The sequence below is a fragment of the Lycium barbarum genome, chromosome 10 (assembly GCF_019175385.1).
Source record: "Lycium barbarum isolate Lr01 chromosome 10, ASM1917538v2, whole genome shotgun sequence".
Classification (NCBI taxonomy): Eukaryota; Viridiplantae; Streptophyta; class Magnoliopsida; order Solanales; family Solanaceae; genus Lycium; species Lycium barbarum.
Window position 1 is genome coordinate 1486787 of NC_083346.1, and position 20385 is coordinate 1507171.

The 20385-nt window shown below is 32.1% G+C and overlaps 2 protein-coding genes across 2 annotated transcripts; both read left to right on the plus strand.

Moving 5' to 3' along the window:
- Positions 1-1213: 1213 nt before the first annotated feature.
- LOC132615413 (probable carboxylesterase SOBER1-like) lies at positions 1214-6804 on the plus strand. The gene is made up of 6 exons (XM_060330018.1): positions 1214-1501; positions 5134-5186; positions 5338-5461; positions 5555-5676; positions 6271-6378; positions 6455-6804. The coding sequence occupies exons 1-6, from the start codon at positions 1243-1245 to the stop codon at positions 6542-6544; spliced, it is 756 nt and encodes a 251-aa protein (XP_060186001.1). The 5' UTR covers positions 1214-1242; the 3' UTR covers positions 6545-6804.
- A 3974-nt stretch (positions 6805-10778) lies between these two features.
- On the plus strand, positions 10779-11792 carry LOC132615420 (uncharacterized). Its single transcript, XM_060330027.1, has one exon. It carries the CDS (start codon positions 10912-10914, stop codon positions 11560-11562), a length of 651 nt encoding a protein of 216 aa, XP_060186010.1. The 5' UTR covers positions 10779-10911; the 3' UTR covers positions 11563-11792.
- Positions 11793-20385: the final 8593 nt, after the last annotated feature.

The following is a 20385-nucleotide window of genomic DNA, read 5'->3' on the forward strand; positions in this document are numbered from 1 at the left end:
CTTGAGAATGTTATCTTTTGGTTACTTATTTTTATAGTAGGAAGTTAAGGAAGAAAGAAAAATAAGATTTGATATGTTTTTTAGAAAGAAAATGTGCAATTGATATCGGGAAGTAAGAAATTAAGAAAAAGAATAAAAAGGATAAAACATAAAGATGGTAGAAGGGGAAAAGAGAAGAAAAAACAAGACAAAATATACAAAATTAGTTAATAAAAAGCATATATTTTTTCCTATTATATGCATATATTAAATGTACAAGACATAACCATGTTGTTTTAAGATTATTTTTTCTAAGAGGGAAAAAAATATTGTTTCCCTTGCATAGATTATACTACAAGTTTTTTCAGAAGACTAAAAATTCCTTTAAGTAACGAAAAACCATAGTAAACTATATAAACTAAGTGTTAACAATACAATTGGTTTAAACTTGAAATATTTAAAAAAAATAGAAAATTTAATATTCGAAAGTCTAATCCGCGCAAAGCGCGGTAGATTTCACTAGTAAAAGAGTAAAGGAGGGAAGCGAGGTATACACTTCATAAAAAAATTCGATAATAAACTTACTAGTGCAAATTATTTATATCAAATGCTACTAATTTATCATGATGAAATACAAATTAAAATGACAATAAGTATTAACTGATTATGGTTCAACGCTAATCCTCTTTTAAAGACATGTGAAATGTAATATAGCAGGCGTTTGGACTCTAAAAATGCAATATTAAAAAAAAAAAAGTTTTTGAAGTGAAGTAGATAAAGTGTATTTGAAATTAAAATTATGCCTCAACATGAAAAAAAAATTAAAATGAGGTTTTGATAACTTTTAAAATTTTAAAAACTGGTCTTCAATATGTTCTTTAAAAAATCAATCCAATATATAGACTAAATAATAATTTGTAAAAGAAAAGATCACAAAAAATTTCCTGGACAAACACTCTTTAGTGCTATTAGAGGAAATAAAATAAAATAAAAGAATTAATGGTTGTGATATAGTACTGATACTATTCCATCCATAATCAAGTTTTTGAGTTCGAGCCTTCTTGAATATGGAGTCACCATTGTTAGTGAATGCTTTGCTCCTCAATGCCGGGACTAACCGGCATTAATTCTGATTAATCGGATCCCAATGCGGATACCGGACAACCGGGTGAAAAACCAAAATTAGAATAAAAGAAATATACCTTTCCACCAAACTCGAGGACTAAAATACACATTTCTAACAAATAATATTGAAGACCAAAGATGAAATTGGTTCCAGTACTAAAACCCTTTTTAGTTGTTGTAATCACTTTTGGTTTCACCATTGTCTTTGTGCTACACTTTGAGCCAACAAATCCAAAAAAATCTGACCCCATGGCTAGAAGTTTTGTTCTTTGGCTACATGGTTTGGGTGATTCTGGCCCTGCAAATGAACCAATTAAGACATTATTCACTTCCCCTCAATTCAAGAACACAAAATGGTCTTTCCCTTCTGCTCCTTCCACCCCAGTTACCTGCAACTGTAAGTCACTAAATCATTCTTGTACTTGTAGTGTTGTTTCTTTGGTTCTGGTGTGATCAGTGTGGAATTGGCATTTTTGGGTCATTTGGTAGTGTTTGATTGCATAAAGATTCCATTTTTGGCCTACCCCTTGGTGGAGTTTGTATGTCACTGGTTGTGTATTCTATTTGTTTCTATTGGTTATGTGTGGCCATGGAAATGGCATTTTTGGCCTACCCCTTGGTGGGGTTTCTATGTTACTGGTTGTGCATTGTATTAGTATGTACCCCTGTTACCTGCAGCTGTAAGTCAGTGTACTAATTTGTGTACTTGTAGTTGTAGTGTTATTACAGGTTGTGGGATCAGTGTGGAATTGGCGTTTTGGGTCATATGGTAGTGTTTGATTGCATAAAGATTCCATTTTTGGCCTACCCCCTTTTGGTGGGGTTTATATGGTTGTATTTGTTTGTAGTGGTTCTGTGTGATCACCATGAAAGTGGCATATTTGGGCAAAATGGTATACTGAAATTGCATAAAGATTTCATTTTTACTACCTTTTGGGTTGGTAATTGGCTTTTTTGGGTCAAGTGGTATTTGTTTAATTGCATAAAGATTCCATAAGTCGCTGTATCATTCTTGTACTTGTAGTGTTATTACTGTTTCGTTGGTTCTGGTGTAATCACTGTGGAATTGGGATTTTTGGGTCAAATGGTGTTTTTGAATTGCATAAAGATTCCATGTTTGGCTTACCCCTTGATGGGGTTTGTATGTTGTTACTGCATTATTGTTTGTGCGTTGTATCTGTTTCAATTGTTTCTGTGTGATCACCATGGAAATGGCATTTCTGGGCCAAAATGGTATATTGGAATTGCATAAACATTTCATTTTTGAAGACCCTTTGATTGGGTTGGTAATTACCTGAAACTGTAAGTCACAATCATTCATGTACATTGTAGTTTTATTGCAGGTTGTGGGTTGTTTTTGTTTCTTTTTGTTCTGGTGTGGTCATTGTGGAATTGGGATTTTTGGGTCAAATGGTAGATTTTAATTGCATAAAGATTCCATTTATGGTCTTACTGTTTTTTTTTTTTTTTTTTTTTTTTTTATCGGTTCTGTGTTGAATGGCGTTCTTTTGGCTCTGGTGTGATCAGTGTGGAATTGGCAATTTTGGGTCAAATGGTATTTTCTAATTGCATAAAGATTCAATTTTTGGCCTGCCACTGGCGGTGTTTGTATGTTACTGGTTGTGTATTGTCTTTGTTTCTATTAGTTGTGTGATGATCACCACGGAAATGGCTTTTTTGGGCAAAATGGTATATTGGAATTGCACAAAGATTTCATTTTGGCCTACCGCTATTGTAATGTTTCTAAAGGTTCTGTGTGATCATCATGAAAATGGGTGTTTTGGGCCAAATGGTATATTGGAATTGCATAAAGATTCCCATTTTTGGCCTATCGCTTGGTGGGGTTTCTATGTTACTGGTTGTGTATTGTATTTGTTTCTATTGGTTCTGTGTTGATCACCATGAAAATGGAATTTTGGGCCAAATGATATATTGGAATTGCATAGAAATTTCATTTTTGACTACCCTTTTGATTGGATTGGTAAGTGGCGTGTAATATCTACGGTCACAATTGATTAATAGTAATATCTATGACACGAGAGTCTTGGATTTGGTTAAGTTTTGCAGGTTGTATATTGTAATTGTTTCTATTGGTTCTGGTGGAATTGCTGTTGTAGGGTTAAATGGTATAATGGAATTGCATAAAGATTCCTTTTTTGGCCCACCGCTTGGTGGGGGGTTTCTATGTTACTAGTTGTGTATTATGTTTGTTCCTATCGGTTCTGTGTTGATCACCATGAAGATGGCATCTTTGGGCCAAATGTTATATACTGGAATTGCATAAAGATTTCATTTTTGACTTGGGTTGGTAAGTGGAATGTAACATCTACAGTCAGAGTTGATTAATAGTAATATCTATTACACGAGTATCTTAATTTGGTTTAGTGATGCATGTTGTGTATTGTAATTGTTTCTATAGGTTCTAGTGGAACTGTTGTTTTAGCGTCAAATGGTATAATGGAATTGCATAAAGATTTCATTTCGGCCTACCCCTTAATGGGGTTTGTAGGGATTGAGGCGTAGTTGTTGATTCTATTGTTTTTGGTTTTTGTGTTGTGGTTGAGATATCTTACAAAGTAGACTAGGAGATGAGAATTTGCAGTTCGAGGAGATGAGAAGTTGGGTAGACTAAAATTTTTTCAAATTATGTGCAGCTTCTATTTCAGTACTATGTCGGTAGTGATGATCCTGGAAAAATAGTTTAAAAAAAACAATAAATTCAATTATTGTAAAGTGAAACTTAGCAAATGATGTAGTTTTGTTTTTCCTCTTAACAATGTGTTAATTCTGGGGAAGGGGGAAGATGTTGATGGTGCAAGGGGACAGTTATCCCTGTGGATAGGGATTTAGCCTTTGGACAGTAATTAGTGGAACCGTCATAAAAAGAAGCTTTATCAACATTACCATTCTCAAAAAAAAAAAAAAAAAAAAAAAAGGAGAAGAAGAAGCTTTATCAAGTCCCATTTGTTTGGTTGTCTTGACTTTCCTTTGACTGTCAATGCGCAAAGATGAGAAGCTTTAGCACTTAAATGAGTAAGAGAATGCTCAAGACTTTCAAAATTCTGTTGGGAATAGTCTACTTTATAATGAAAGTTATTCAACAACAAAGGCAAATTGATAAATCAGAGCAATTCTTTCCGTGAAGGATATCTTTAGCTACTAGTGTAGAGAATCTTGCATCTTCTGGACATGTTGCAGACATCGGAAGCAAACTTAGGATGTTCAGCATGATTAGTGCACAATAACATATGAAGATGTTAATTACAGCTTCTTAAGGACAAGATTAGCTTGGCGGTGATTTAGGTGCAATTGACAACAATGTCAATAATATTTTTGAAAAAGAACATTGTCCATTAAGTTTATGATGTATCTAAGAATGGTGGAAAGGAAGTTCTTAAGAAGAACACAAGATTTTTAACGCCATCTTGGTTACTAAAATACTATAATTCCGGTTTCGCTTGCTTTTTCACCGGATCTTTCATTTCCATGTGAGAATATGTGGATTCTCCACCGGGACAATAATGTTTGGTATGGTAACGTGTCTATAAGATGTTATAGCTACCCAATGTTCCAACTGTTCTCCTATCAGTATGATTGTTGGTTCCTCCTTGGAATTTGCTCTCTCTAGACATGTAACCTTTTTATCTTTTCCATTAATTATCATCACTCTATTTAACCAAAAATAAATAAATTACATTATCAAAATGGATACCCTAAGGAATTGGTTTCGGTAATTCATAAAAATAATGGTAGCATTCACTGGCTGAACCAGAAATTCTGACAAGGGGATTTAAAAAAATCCAGAAACTGCCACACTCGAGATTTGAACATGTGTTTCTCAAAAAACTTATATATGTAAAAAAAAAAAAAATTATTTTTATCCTATTTACACGGAATTTTCCGGTGAAAGAGACTGAATCCCCTTTCATTGCTTGTTGCTCCACCATTGGTAACATTGCCGACTTTTTCACTTTAATAGTGGTGATAATAGCTAAAATCTAAACTCTTTCCTGTCTTACTTTACTGCAGATGGAGCGGTCATGCCGTCATGGCTTGACATTCATGAAATACCAGTTACAGCTGTAAGTTTTTCTCTGTCATTCGTCATATCTCTTTTCACTTTTTCTTTTCTAAAATTCTCCTTGTAATCATGCCCAGCTGCATTATAACTTAATGTTTAATACCTTATTGATATTGTCTCCATATAACATAATGTTTAATACCTTGTACCAGAGCTCTCCAAAAGATGAGAGTGGTTTGCTCAAAGCGGTTAAGAATGTTCATGCAATGATCGATAAAGAGATCGATGCTGGCACTAGTCCTAATAATGTTTTCGTATGTGGATTTAGTCAAGGAGGTCTCTCTCTCTCTCTCTCTCTCTGTGGCAAGTTTGTTTATTGCTACTAAATCCAGGGAACTCTCAGATTATACTTAAATCTTAATTTTGTAGGGGCCTTGACGTTAGCAAGTGTTCTTCTGTACCCAAAAACTCTAGGAGGAGGTGCCGTGTTTAGCGGATGGGTCCCCTTTAATTCTTCTATATTAGAGCAACAAACTCCTGAAGCTAAAAAGGTAATTGCCTGATACTAACTTCTATAATTTTCTAAACTTTATTTCCTGAAGTAGCAGATGTTGTTCTTCTCCTCAAGGTGCTTGCTACTTAGGATGTATACATGAACACTATGATACAGCACAACTGAAAGAACTTCCACTTGTTCCTCATTTCTGTTTTGTGTGAAAATAAATTATTGTGACACCAAATCTCACGAGAGGCAAAACACTAGGTGATTTCTTCCCATTTGTTTAAGCTTGATGGATAGAGTTACCCGGTACCATTTGGGTTTTTTTTGTTGGGGGGTGTGGATAGCAGGTAACCCATGGAACTAGTCGAGGTGCCTCCCTGTATGGAGATTGCCCCTTAAGTAAGAACATTTGCAATTTGAATAATGATGATGGTGGTATTAGAAGATATGTTATTTGCCAAAGCTACTTTTTACAAACCAAGAAATCCCCGAGGGCTATCTGGAGCATGATTCCAAACTCGGTGGATAAGTTGCCTGCACCTCTATATATATATATGTAGCATGCCTCTCTTACCGCTTGATTTGTGTTTCTTGATTAGTTTTCATGTCTTATGGTATCTAACATCAAAACTCTTTCGAGCAGACCCCTATTTTGTGGTCTCATGGTATGGCTGATAGGACGGTATTGTTTGAAGCCGGACAAGCAGGGCCGCCTTTCCTGGAGCGAGCTGGTATGACTTGCGAATTCAAGGTAATATTCACTCGTTTCTCTCAGATCGTTCATCTTTCATTTATCACTAGTAAGCCATTGTTTACCATATCCGTAGGCTTACCCTGGTCTTGCTCATTCGATAAACGATGAGGAGTTGAAGAACTTGGAATCGTGGATCAAGACTCGTCTTCAAAGCAATTCTTAAAGGTCCAAGTGATATTTGACTTGCAGTTCATACGATCAAAATCCCGAGTTCGGAAAAAAAAAAACTGATCATTTGTTGTTTTGTTTGTGGGATGAGCTTTGCCTGATATTACGAAATTTGTGGTTACTTGCTTGTACTGGTTTAGAGTTAATTGCTTTATATTCTACTGTATTGCTCGACTCATTTAACAACTGTAGTAGTGAAACATTGGCCAAATAGTTGAAACGCTGTGAAGTTTTAAAAAGATATTTTTGGATTTATGTTTGGGATTTTGGAATTATTATAGAAAATTCTTGCATTTTAAGAGAATAAGGATTATATTGAGTTGGTAAATACAAATATTTAAATTCTCCTTTCTTGATTTGAAAATTTATTAAATAAACATTTTTTGCGTGGATTGCCTTTCTTTTGGGGTGGTTTTAATTTTTGTCCTCAAATTGTTGGTCTTTAATTTTTGACATTCGCTTAAAAAGGTGGTCGAAAATACCTTGAGGTTCTGGATTCGAACTCCCGTTCAGTAAAAAAAAAAAATGCAAGGCAAGGCTTTGCAAAAAGTCTGCCTTATGCGGCGGATTTTGCCTTAAGGCATAACTAAAAGTCTATCGGAGACTGCAGACTTTGCTTTAAAACATAATTAAAAATTTGTTAGAGACGGCAGACTTTGCCTTAAGGTATAACTAAAAGTCTATCTTATAAGGCAAAGTTTGTCGTCTCCAGACTTTTAGTTATGGCTTAGATAAAGTCTGCCCCATAAGGCAAACTTATTCTTATGGCATAATTAAAAGTTTGCCTTATAAAGCAAAATCTGCCGTCTCCGATAGACTTTTACTTATGCCTTAAGGCAAAGTTTGCTACATGAGGCAGAGTTTTTGCAAAGCCTTGCCTTACAATTTTATTTTATTTTTATTTTTATGACTAAATCGGAGTTCGAACCCAGAATCTCGAGATATTTTAGCGAAGGGCAAAAATTAAAGACTAACAATTTGAGGGACAAAACAGAAATTAAAGACCACCCTCAATGAAGGGCAATAGTGTCGAATCAGAGTTTGTCTCACAAAAAAAGTAAAAGGAACTTATTTGGCATAAATGATGAATATCAACTAAATTAGTTTAGAGTTGATTACAAAGCATAAATAATTTATGAATTTAATTTATATACATTGTTTTAACAATGTAACATGTTAGGACCTCGAAAATAACGCGGGTTTGCTACATGTTAAAACTCAATGATATTGTAGTTTTTTTTTTTTTTTTTTTTTATATATATATTATCAATGCATTTTTCTCATTATTTATTAATTATACTTGTGCAATCAAACATGTCACACCAAAAATTATGTTATTACAACATTGTGTACATTATCTTAAGAGAAACTTGAGAAGCCTTTTTCTTTATGCAACAATTTTTTTTAAAGAAATAAAAAGATAGAGAAGGTAAATGTGTGTCAAACTATATTTTGAGAAATGATAGTACAATACTAACTACCCGTATGGCCATGAGAATTTTTTCCTTTTTTCGGGAAAATTATTTCACTTTATTTGGAAATTAATGTTTGGCCATGATAATTTCAAATACAACTTATTTGAAAAATACCTAAAACCTTATTTTCACTTTTTTCACTTTCAATACATTCAAACAACTAAGGACAACTCCATCTTCAACTCCATCTTCAACTCCAATTTCAACTCCAACTCTAAAATTTCAAATAAAGTAAAAAATACTTGGTTTTCATGACGAAACGCCTACTAAGTCTTTAGTTACCATAATTACTAATTATGACATATGATTGTAAGTGATGAGATAGTGGATTTGGCACCGAACATGAAAAACAGAAAATCATTACTTCACGTTCATATTAAACAAAGAGTGATCCACTTAGGCCAATTGACTAAAGGAGCGACCTAAGCCCATTACTTTATCAGCCCAAACTTTCTCTTCTTAAAATTGCAACAGGACTCCCTTTTTAATCAATGATCTCGAGCATGTTAATGAAAAAGCGAAAATAACAGCCAAATACTATTCGACCATCAAATTTATAAAATATGTACAGAGTGCATAAACAGTGTATAGTTTATGCTAAATATACGTACAGTATACATATAATATACATACCCGTACACTTCTGATACAACCGAATGTATAGATAGTGTATACTTAGGTCATATTTGGTAAACTAGGTGGCCGAAGAGTACATTTTTGTAAGCTTCCAATGAAAAAAAATGCCAAATAAGCTCCCTAAACGTGGAAAGTAGTTGTTTTTATTATTATTATTAAGAAATGAAGTTAAGGGATTGAACCCGACACCTGTGATTTAAGATAAAGAGATTCAATCATCCCACGAGACCTCTAGTGAAGAAGAATGGGTTCCACTAAGTAGTTGGAGACGTTTTCTTTGAACTAAAAAACAATTTCACTTGAATTCTTGCTGTGAGTGAATCCTATCAACTAGCCTCTCCCGAAGTTTGCTTTGCATAAGCAGAGCATCAATTTTGAATTGAAATTATTCATGATACATCCAAAAGCATTAGCTCCCGTTTGGCCATTGATTTTGAAGTTAAATTTGAAACTAAAAAAAAAAAATTAAGACAGATTTTTAAAATCTGATCCAAAATCTATGTCTAAACAAATTTTTAAAGATAAATTTTCAAAATTTGCTTCAGAAACGCTAGCTTAAATTTGCCAGAGGACAATGTGTTGTTTATTAAAAATAACCAAAGTCTTTTTTTCTTCCGCTCACTACATATAATGGACTGAACAATTACTCCCATACATTGATAAAGTGGTATAATTTTGGGTGCAGTGAAGTTTTGGTTTTTCTTTTCTTGTTTTCAGATAAATGACATTTCTTAAGATTTGATGTAACCGATAGTAAGATTTTTTTTTAAATTTAGCTCTTAGATTTTTATAATTAATGCATCTTTTCATTGGAAAGTGAGAGAAAAGAGGGGGAAATATCTGCTAAAAGAAGATTGATCATTAGATTCTGTAACAAGTAGGGTCCATCACATAGCACCTACTATTGACTCACCCTTTTTTGCTTACCCATATTAACCAATCAAAATTCTTTGAAATTTATGTCCTAAACTCTGATAAAATACGTTGTCCCACAGGTGAACCTTAACCCAATACCCTTTCCTTTTTTGTACCAAAAAATAACTCATCGGCTACCTCAATTATTACGTCTTTATCTAAATTCAACTTATATAATTATTATACAAATAAACTAAAATAAAAATTTCTAGTAAGTAATCTCTAACTAATAATTTAATACTTCATTCATTTTAAAGAAGTAAAAAAAAACTTTTGAATTTTGTGATCTTAAACTAAAGATATATATAATGAGTATTATATATAATGTATCAAAATGACTTTTAATCTTATGTTTTTAAACACGTCATGTGAATTGAAATTAAAAAATTGTCGGAAAGAGACATTTTTAAAACAACCTAAAAAGCAAATTGAAACACAGAGAGTATTAAATTAGAAGTTTGCTGACAAATCTAAAACAAAAAAGCGTTAAACATCCATCTAACACATTGAAAATGACTTAAATTTGTCGTTCCTTCATTTACTGCACCTCGATTGTCATTAACATTATTTTTGGAATTAAAAATACTTTTTAAAATAAAATTATGAATAATACTTTCTCCGTTCACTTTTACTTATCCATTATACTAAAATTTAATTTTCACTTTTACTTATCAACTTTAGCGTATTAAGAAAAAGAAAAGCCTTTTTTCTATTTTACCTATAATATTAATTACTCATTTTTAAATTATTTTATATACTTTATTTACTACTCTCTTCCTATCAAAAATAGTGTCCACTTAGTCATTTGCATACCCCTTAAGAAAATACTAACTCTTAGATAAAATAGGTAATTTGACTAAACTGTCCTTAATTAAATAAGTATTGAGATTTGATCACATAACACTTAATAGGGATAAATTTAAAAAAATAAAATTAATTTTTTTTTAATTTGATAAGTGAACGCTCTTTTTGACCTACAATTTTTTACCCAACAAAAAAAGGGCTAAATGATCACTTTTTTTATCCGGGGAAGTAATTCTAAAAGGAGGAGCAAAGTTTGAACAAGTAAAAGTAAAATGGAGAGAGTTCATGTTAGAACTTTAATTGAATACAATTGACAGGAGTATTAATTTATGTTTATGTGGATATTATATTTTCACTAAGCCACCCAAAAATATATGTCATCAATTTCTATGCCCTTTTTCTCTTACCAAAATAAACTCTTCATAGTCCCCACTAGCCACAAAAACCCTCATTCTCTCTTCTTCTTCCCTACACCCACCCACCCTACCAAAAAAGGAAAATCTCCAAATTTTTTTCATAAAAAAAAAAAACTATGAAGAAACTTTATAGAAAAGGCACAGTTCATCCATCTCCTCCTTTAATTTCTGACCATCTTTCATTTTTACCAGTTGCTATTTTAACACTTGCTTCATCTTTATCTCAAGAAGATAAACAAGTCTTAGCTTATCTCATTTCTTGTTCTTCTGGTGAATTTTCCGGTGAAAATTTACTTTCCGGTAACTTTTCCGGCAAAAGAAGAAATACCCACCATGTAGCTAGTTTTAACTGTTACTGTTTTAGTTGTTACATGAGTTATTGGGTTAAATGGGATTCTTCACCAAATAGACAACTTATACATGAGATACTTGATGCTTATGAAGATGGTTTGCAACAAAGCAAAAAGGAAAAGAGTAAAAAAGAAAGAAGGAACAACAACAACAACAAAAAGAAGTCATCTAATGGTGTTGGTAGTGTTGTTTCTTCTTCTTCTTCTTCTTCTAGTGAGCTGAAGAAATCATCATCTGAGTTATCTTTAAACGGGTCGGGTCCCGGGTCAGGGTCAGGGTCGGGTCAGGCTGACCCGGTGGAGGAGACTGCTGGTAATGATGAAGAAGAAACGGGTGGTGAAGAAGGAGGTGAGAAAGGTTCTGTTAGAAAGTTTATGAGTTATCTTGGAGAAAAGATTTGGGGTGTTTGGACCTAAAATTTTTAATTTTTTTTTTTTGGAGGTAATTTTCCAAAAAAAATAATATTTAGGTTGGTTTATTTTATTTTTTTCCATCTCGGTTTCTACTTTAATATTATCTTTCTGGTCTGTAAAATAGCCCCTTTACTTCATAATGTAAAATATGGGTAGTAGCTTTGAATGATCATCACCTTCATTGGTTTTCTCTTGTTTACACATTTTGTATAAACATTTTCTTTGATGTTAAATGTTTCTTGTGGTGTAGTTTAGGTTAATAAGAATAAATCTTTTGGAAGTAATTCCAAGAAACATTTAAGTTTATTTTTTGTCAATGTAAAATACCCTTTACTTCACAATGTAAAATATTGGTAGTTTGGACAATCATCTTCATTGGTTTATTTTAATTTTTCTTTCACATGGTTAATGGTTTATTGGATTTTTACTCATTGTAATTAGCATTTGTTGTTTTGTTAAAAAAATAGGAACATTTTTGTAAATAATTAGTTTACAATAAGATGTGAATTTTGAGAAGTTTAGGTTTAGGTCACCCATGGACGGCTTGAAATTTCAAACTTTGAATAGTGACTAATGGAAAGGGGTAAAAAAAGCTAGCCATTCTTGAAATTTCTTTCTTGGATATAGAGAAAGGTGGAAACTTTTTGTTGGCCAGAGAAAATAACAGTGATTTTTAAAATAATTTTTCTGCAATTACTCTGAATATTCAAAACAATTGCCCTTTTATGTTTCATTTGGCTCGAGGAAACAAAGTACGACACTTTTCAAAATTGTCATATTGTTAGGGATGACTCAGACACTCATGTTCCTGGTCTTTTTGTTTGTGCCGTGTTCTTTTAAATTTTTTTTTTTAAAATTAATTAGTTCATTTGAATCATTGAATGTACTTTTGTTTTTTTAAAAAAAGACATTTGATTGTACCTTGGTTATAAAAGGATATTAGGCAGAAATATGAGACGATTTCTTTCTATATGTTTCAGTCAGGTTCATCAAGTCTTAATATTAGATAGAATTATTCGATATTTATGTTGGGGAGAAATATGCAGGTACTCGTAGAATTAATTGGGGTGTGTGAACATGTCTGGACTCTATGGTTATTTCTATATGTCCGAGCCTTGTTTAAGTCTCTTAGTAGATATAATTATTTAATATTTGTGCCGGTAAAAGTAATAGGTAATCATGAAATTAGTTGAGATATATAAGTCGACACGAATTCTATGGTTATAAATAAGGGTGTACATAATAGTACAAATGTTAATGTGGGTTTGGTAATACTAATACCAAAAGTTAATGTGGGTTTGGTAATACTAACACTACCAACTTTATTGAATCTTTTTCTTATTGTCTATAGTACATTTAATGTGATGAATGTAGAAGAAAAGGGTTTAATAAATCCCAGTAGTCGGAACTTTCAATTTCATGATGTGATATAATTATCTACTACTGTGATCTACTGCTATTTCAATCTAAACACCAGCTATTTAATATTATAAGATGATCACATACATACAATTTGGCATTATCATATTTCTAATTTTGTTAGGGACGCCTGGATAAAAGAATGCCACTACTCTTTAAATTCTAGCTTAAGTTTGTCTTTATGTAGGGGCGGGTGTAGTATATGTGTTATGAATTCATGCGACTTTAATAAATTGTCCTTTAATAGGTCTTACACGCACAAATTTGAATCAGTTGTGGTGTAACATGGGTATTTCACTAAGTAAGAAACCTAAAAAAATTGCAACGAAAAGATCTATTTACTGAGCCCGCATGGTGGGATTATGTTGGACTTGTTGTTGTTGTTTTTTAAGAAAAACGTCTCTTAAAAAAGTTCCTACCTCTAAATTAATTTACAATGATTATTTACATTTTTATTTGCTCGATATAAAATCTTTTTTTTTTCTTCCATAAATTGCTTTTTGTTTTTTTTTTCTTTTGTGAAAAAGTGATGTCAACAAAGCATTAACGAGGTTAGCATGATTTAAAGGTAAAATAAGAGGCACTAAGAGACTTAAGTCCAAAATTGCCTTTTTATTCTTCTTCTTTTTGAGTCTTAGCGTGAGGGAATTTGTTCTTTTCATTATTAAACACTCTGCTTCCATTTTACACAACTATTTAAACACCAAAACAAACATTCTTTTTATTGGGTTTCTGCCTTTTTTTGGCAAATATGTTTAAAAAATAAGGAAATAGGAATCTTCCAAAGAAAAACTAGCAAATGCTTTGTTTTAGTAGTAAGAGCGCAACACGTTAAAACTAAAGTATGTGCAAGTAACGCGTTTAAACCATGTCGGTTAGTGAAAATCCAGCATTTAAATTAAAAATGATAGAGGGATGGACTCATTATTCACCAATTTTGAACCGTGCACTTACTGATTTTCATAAGAAAATCTTGGAAAATAATTTTGTTGGGAAACTACACTCATGTGGTAAAATAATAAAATGGTCCCTTATGTTTGGCATAGATTTAAAGTAGTATGTTAAATATATTGTTGAGCAGTTTTGGTCCTTTAAATTTGTTAAATGTACGTGGGCATTTTAAGCCTCCGTCAAATATTTAACAAGCTATGCTCTTAGATTTGATGAATTGCGAGGAAAAAAAGGATTCAAAGGGATTCACATTTGGAAGTGTATTTTGCAATTTTTTTTTTTTTGTCTATTTTCTAGAGTTTGTTGCAGCTTTTATGGTTGCAACTTCTGACATTTTTTTAATCTATTTTTGGTGTTAGTGCAATTTATTGTGTTGCGTGGGATTTGATGGAATTTTCCTAATGTTTAACTTTAATTTCTCTCACTAGAATTTGAGATTTTTGTATAAGGACGTCTTTTATATTACTAACGTATAATCACGTCAGAGTTATTGGTTGTTGAACACTTAAAACAAATATTATATAAGTCTGTTTTCTCACGACCTATTTTGAATTAATCATCGTATTACATAAGCAATGATATAATTCTTTTAGTTTTGTGGTTACTATATTGAGAGTTTAAAACTCTGAAAATTTGATATGAAGTCAAACAATGAACCAAACAAGAATTAATATTGTTTAAAGAATGTTTACTTAGACTGGGACTTATTATGATTATTAAGCATCATTTCTGAATTGATCATGCCTGCTTTTATATTAAAACCCATATACTCAACTTCAATTTCTATCGGGTTAAGCCAACCCAAAAATTATACACTTATCATTTGTAATGTTGTTCATTTTGAGCCAAGTTCATACATTTTTTTTCAAAAGGCCTTACACAATTAGAGTATTCTATACTTTTTTTTTCAAACTACCAATATGAAATTTTATTCGCACACCCAATAATTCCTTCCCCATACCAAACTAAGTTCCATATGACCCATCACCAAAATTTATCAGCTTAATCGGGAGATTAATTGTGCGTCACCTATATCATGTATTTATAAGCATAGCCTTCAAAGCTCACATGCTTCTCTTTATTGTATGTATGAATTATGATGTATCTTCATTCTTCAAGGTACGAGTAAAAGTAGTAAAATCGGCCCACTGATGAGCAGAGGCACTAAGTTGGACCGTATAACATCACTTTGTCATCTTCATACGCGACTCACTAAATTATTGGCTCTAATAAAATGTGTTGGGCTACGACAGCTAAAAAAATTAGCTTCTAACAAGTTATAACTATAAGTTGAAGATTTACAATTCGTAGCTGCTTTTGGTTGTATTTCAGTTGTATCTCGCGTTTTTTAAATACAGTGAAATACAGCGAAATACAGCGTGACTGTTGAATAAAAAAAAGGCTATATTTATGGCAACAAAAATCTTTTTCAAATTATATGGTAATTTGTATTAATGGTTCCATGATTCACGCAAACCTCACGAGGTTCCATTACAGCTAACGTCTCTCTATCAAAATCACCCCATTCAATAGTATTTTGCTGGTTTTTGTTGTATTCGGTTGTATTTCGCGTTTTTGAAATACACGAAAATACAAAATTTGGCAGAGTAAAAATAGGCTGTATTTATGGAACATATTCTCTTCTTTCATTTTAAATGGTAAGTCAAATTAAATCAACCATGTATCACGCATAACGGCTGAAGTTCCATAACAACCCACGTTTCTCTCTCCAAATTACTTCTTTCTAAACGTTTAGAAATACTTCCTAATACAGAAAAATATACACTGGAATACAATGAAATATGGTTGATTGTTTAAGAAATATAAAATTGTAGCATGCGTATATACAATGGAATACAATGAAATGTATCAGAAACTGTATCGTAAATTAGAAATATATTGAAATATAGCGAAATATACTGAAACAGTATACTGAAATATACTAAAACAGTACATTGAAATATAGCGAAATATACTGAAATATACAGAAATATACTGAAACACCACAACCAAAAACCCTACCGAACCACCACAACAACTGGAAAAACCCTCCTCCTTCCTCCACCGCCTTTCTTTGATCCACCACTGTCCTCCTCCACTCCAAAAACCATACCGAACCACCACCAAAAACCATTAATACATGAAGCATATGGAGTTCAGATCTGAAGAACTAGAACCTTAAGGTTTTTTTCGAGTTTGGAGATGAAGATGGTAGTAATAGTGGTGGTGGTGGTGGCGGCTCCGGTGAAACCCACTGCTCCCTCTTTTTCAGATCTGAGTGTATTCTCGGATTTGGCGTCGGTCCACCACCGTAGGTGCCACCTCATCATCATCAACAACAGGAGCAATGACAGCGGCATCGACGGCTTTAGCCGGAGTAAAGTCATGGTTGTTATTCGACTAGGAAGCAACAACAACTTGTGCAACAACGATGTTGCTACTGTTTCTACGAGCTTTAACGCTCAGTTGCCTCACGAAGTTTGGCTGAAGGAGAAGAAAGGCCGGAGATAGAGAAAGGGAGGGAGAGAGGCGGCAGTGAGGGGAAGGGGAGAGAGGAGAGAGATTCTTTTTTAGCGTTTGGAGAAGATGATAAATCTTAAATGTGTAGTGAGGGAGAATAGAGAGCTACATGTATTTCAAAAGTTATTGGACCAGTTATGAAATGTAATTTTGAAAAAATAAAGCTATAAAAATTAAATAAAAAAATAAGGTAGTTATTATTCATAAATAAGTCTTAGAGGTAGTTATGACAAGTAAATTTTCCTAAAAAAATAGTCTTATTATTATGTAACATTCGCATTGGGCCAAACACGCACGATTTCCCCAAAAAATCTCATATCAATAAGAGTATTCTATACTTTATATGTTGCTTCCTTTTTCAACTATCAATATGAGATTTTGTTCGCACGCTAATTATTTTTTTCTCGTAAGTCCTTTAAAAGAGATAAAATTTATTTGTACTTGGTAATGATACAATCAATATTTACACAATTAAACTAACGGAATTAGTAACGGGGTTATAAGATTGGACCGTAAGTTCCAATTATAACCCCGTTACTAATTCCGTTAGTTTAATTTTAGACATTATATATCATTTATCCTATCATATAAGATCTGAATATTAATATCTCATCAAATTCCAACAAATTTATGTGAAACTTCTAACAAACTCTTATATTCGTCTACTGGTAAGAATAAATATTACGTCCATCATCACGGGCGCATCAATTTAGTGCATAAGTTATAGGCTAATCTGAACCTAACGTTGACTCTGACTCTATGTATATGTTAAAAAAAATTATTAAATAAATTGAAATACAGATTGTGAGCCCAGTCAATCAAATGAATTGTAGAATTTTGAACTAAAATCGATAAAATTCAAATTCTGAATACGTTTCTAGCATCACGAAGAAAAATGAAAAAAAGGAGAGAAAGAAATTATTATTGGTAGAAACTAGCAAAATGCCTGTTATTTTAGTATATGTATAACACTTTATCATTATGAGAAAAATGACATAATGGGGTCTCAAAAAAGAATACTTCACTTTATATGTTACAATTTCCAAGTCAGAACTCAATTTAGGGTTTTGAAACTTTGTCACCATAATCACTTGACAGGATCTTATCTTATTGCGTTAAGCCAAGAAAAAAATAGATAAATAAATGTCACAATATCCAGCATTATACTGCATGGAAGGAAGGGCCATGATTCCATTATAACATTATGGGACACAAAAATTACCAAAACAATCTCATTTTTCAAGCACTTTAGATATTTAAAAAGGATTTATGTGTGTGATGGGATGATTATGATTTTCATTTCTCAGTGATAAAACTAGAAATTATAACAAGGAGATTTAAAAGAATGCACGCATACAATAGTAGAAACCTTCCTTGTGTTATATGGGAATTCAATAGTTTATATGTCTTGTATAAAAGATAATTTTTATACAATAGAAATTTTTGGCAAGGAGAATTCAAATAATCCCCTTTGTGGGAGCGGTTTGCACTTTTTGTGGATCTACCAACGCTAATCTAAACTAGTGGGGCTAGTAAACTTCAAATATCACAGGATTAAATCGAGAAAATAATCATATCTAGAAGGAAATTTTAAACAATCCAATGATGATCACAAAGTCTACGTATAGTTTGTTTTATTCATTATCCAATAAGTCAATAGCTTCATTAGCAAAACTCATTAAAAGTAAAGAAAACAAGAGAATCAATTAGACAAGAGAAATATGCTAGTTTTTGCATCTAAAAAAGAAGTATATAGAATCAAGAAGAAATTACTAATCTGATCTTTTTCTCATTTCCCTGATCGATCTTCCAAACTCAGAAAGCCAATTCCTCTAACGTGGCTAAAACTTCTCAATTGAGGCTACTTTTTCTTAGAATAACTATATACCGTCCTTCTTATTTATCCCCTCTCTTCATTCCAGTTGGAGTTAGAATTTTCATATATAAAAAAGCAAGTATATGAAAAGCCAAATGAATTTAACATATATTGTGTGTGATTTTTCAACGAAGGGGTGTCAATCGACACTGCTTTCATTCTCGTATTCGAGTATGAAATCGTCTTTGATAGAGAATACTTTAGCTCTAAAGTGAAATTTTTCAAAGTAAATTCGAATTAATCGATCGAGTTTCAAAGTGAGTACCGAACATATATCTAGTAAGAGAAATAACATTTGCTAAAAAAATAGTAAATAAAAGGAAAGGTTGAAATTTGACTTGGCCAAAGGCATTTTAGTAGGAGTGAATCACATTGGTCGAGATGAAAAGTGTAAATCAAGGTCTTCAAATAGAGACAAGGGTCCAGTTGATCAAACTAATATTTTGGGATTTTGTTGGCCACCTTTGAATTTGTGATGATTACGATTGTTAGCTTTTGCTCAAAATATGCCTAAAGTATTTGACTGTTTCTTTTTTGGGAATTACGAATTTCAACTGTTTTAAAATATAAGAAATTCAATGTTAAAACTTTAAAAATCAAATTCATAAAATTTAAATTCTTTATCCAATTCGATAATACCTTGGAGGAGCTTTCAGTTCTTGATTATAAATTTGGTCCCTACAAATTAATTTGGTATATATATAACTTTGACACCTGTGCAAAATCGTCTGTGTCCAGTCCAAAGAACCATCAACGTGTTCAACAATTACGTACAAAATAGAATAATAGTATAAGATATTAAAAGTCTACGGATATACTCGGTCAATAAAAAAAAACATGACCAAGTCCAAAATAAAACAGACCAAAATAAAACCTAAAGACTGGTCTGAGTACGAGAATTTACCAGAAAGTAGAGTCAGCTTGTTGTTCAACAATTCATACTATTGAAATTAAGTCAACACTCAACACCAATGTTTCAAAATGTGTACTTCCATAGCTTCTTGATTTTTTTTTTTTTTTAAAATAACCTACATATACTTTCATAGTGTAAAGAACTTTATATTGTCAATGCAATTAAACTCGTTAAAAATTGTCATTTATAGTTCCCTTTATTAATATCTAAATACATAATTTTATCACAAAAATTAAGATATTAATGTTTATCAATGTAGTGTAGTTCTAATTTACCTTTTGTAAGAGTTCATTTACCATGTGTTGCAGGTTACAAATCCATGTCTACTGCAAAGCGTTACATATAATTACCTTTTTATGATGAAAAGTTATTTTTACTATCGATGTATATTAGTAAACACTTAAACTCGACAACAAAATGAAAATTACACTTAAAAATGGCATGAATCTCGTCTCGAGTAGAATATGAAGCATTAATTATTGAAACTCAGTTTAATTGATTAAAATAATGTACAATTATTGATGTTGTTGGCACACACAAATTAAAATAAGCCAATATTCAATTATACAATAAAATGATTTTATGATATTTTAGTAGTACAAGATACCATGAATGGTCTGAAAAGAGTCTATTCAACTACTCAACAACTCTTATAGCTGAACTGAAAGAGTCTACCAACTCCTACGAAAACATTGTTACTTCATCATTAATCTATGATTAAATATTTCGTTGGGTGTCAATTTTTTATTATTTAGCGATAAAAGTTATATGTCTCTAATTCATGTTTTTTTTTGTAGTGTTTGGGCATTAGTGAGCTAAAAATAGTCATTGTAGGAAATATAATGTGTTTGTCTTTTTTATTTTATTTTATAGGTTTCTCATCTGGTGTTCAATATTCATTTTGGGACTCGATTAATTTGAATTTGCTTATGTAAGCCCCACTTTAAGAAGTAAATTGCTCCCTATCAAAGACGACTTAATATTGCCAAAGTTGTTTATGTTATCTCATCTCACGAGTCAGGAACTCAGGATCTTTAGCTACTTTGAATATCAATATATTCTTTTTAATACTGATTTTTCAGAGTGGCAAAACTATAGGCACAGGACTAAGCATGAAATAATCTGACAAAATTAGTAAGTACATTTT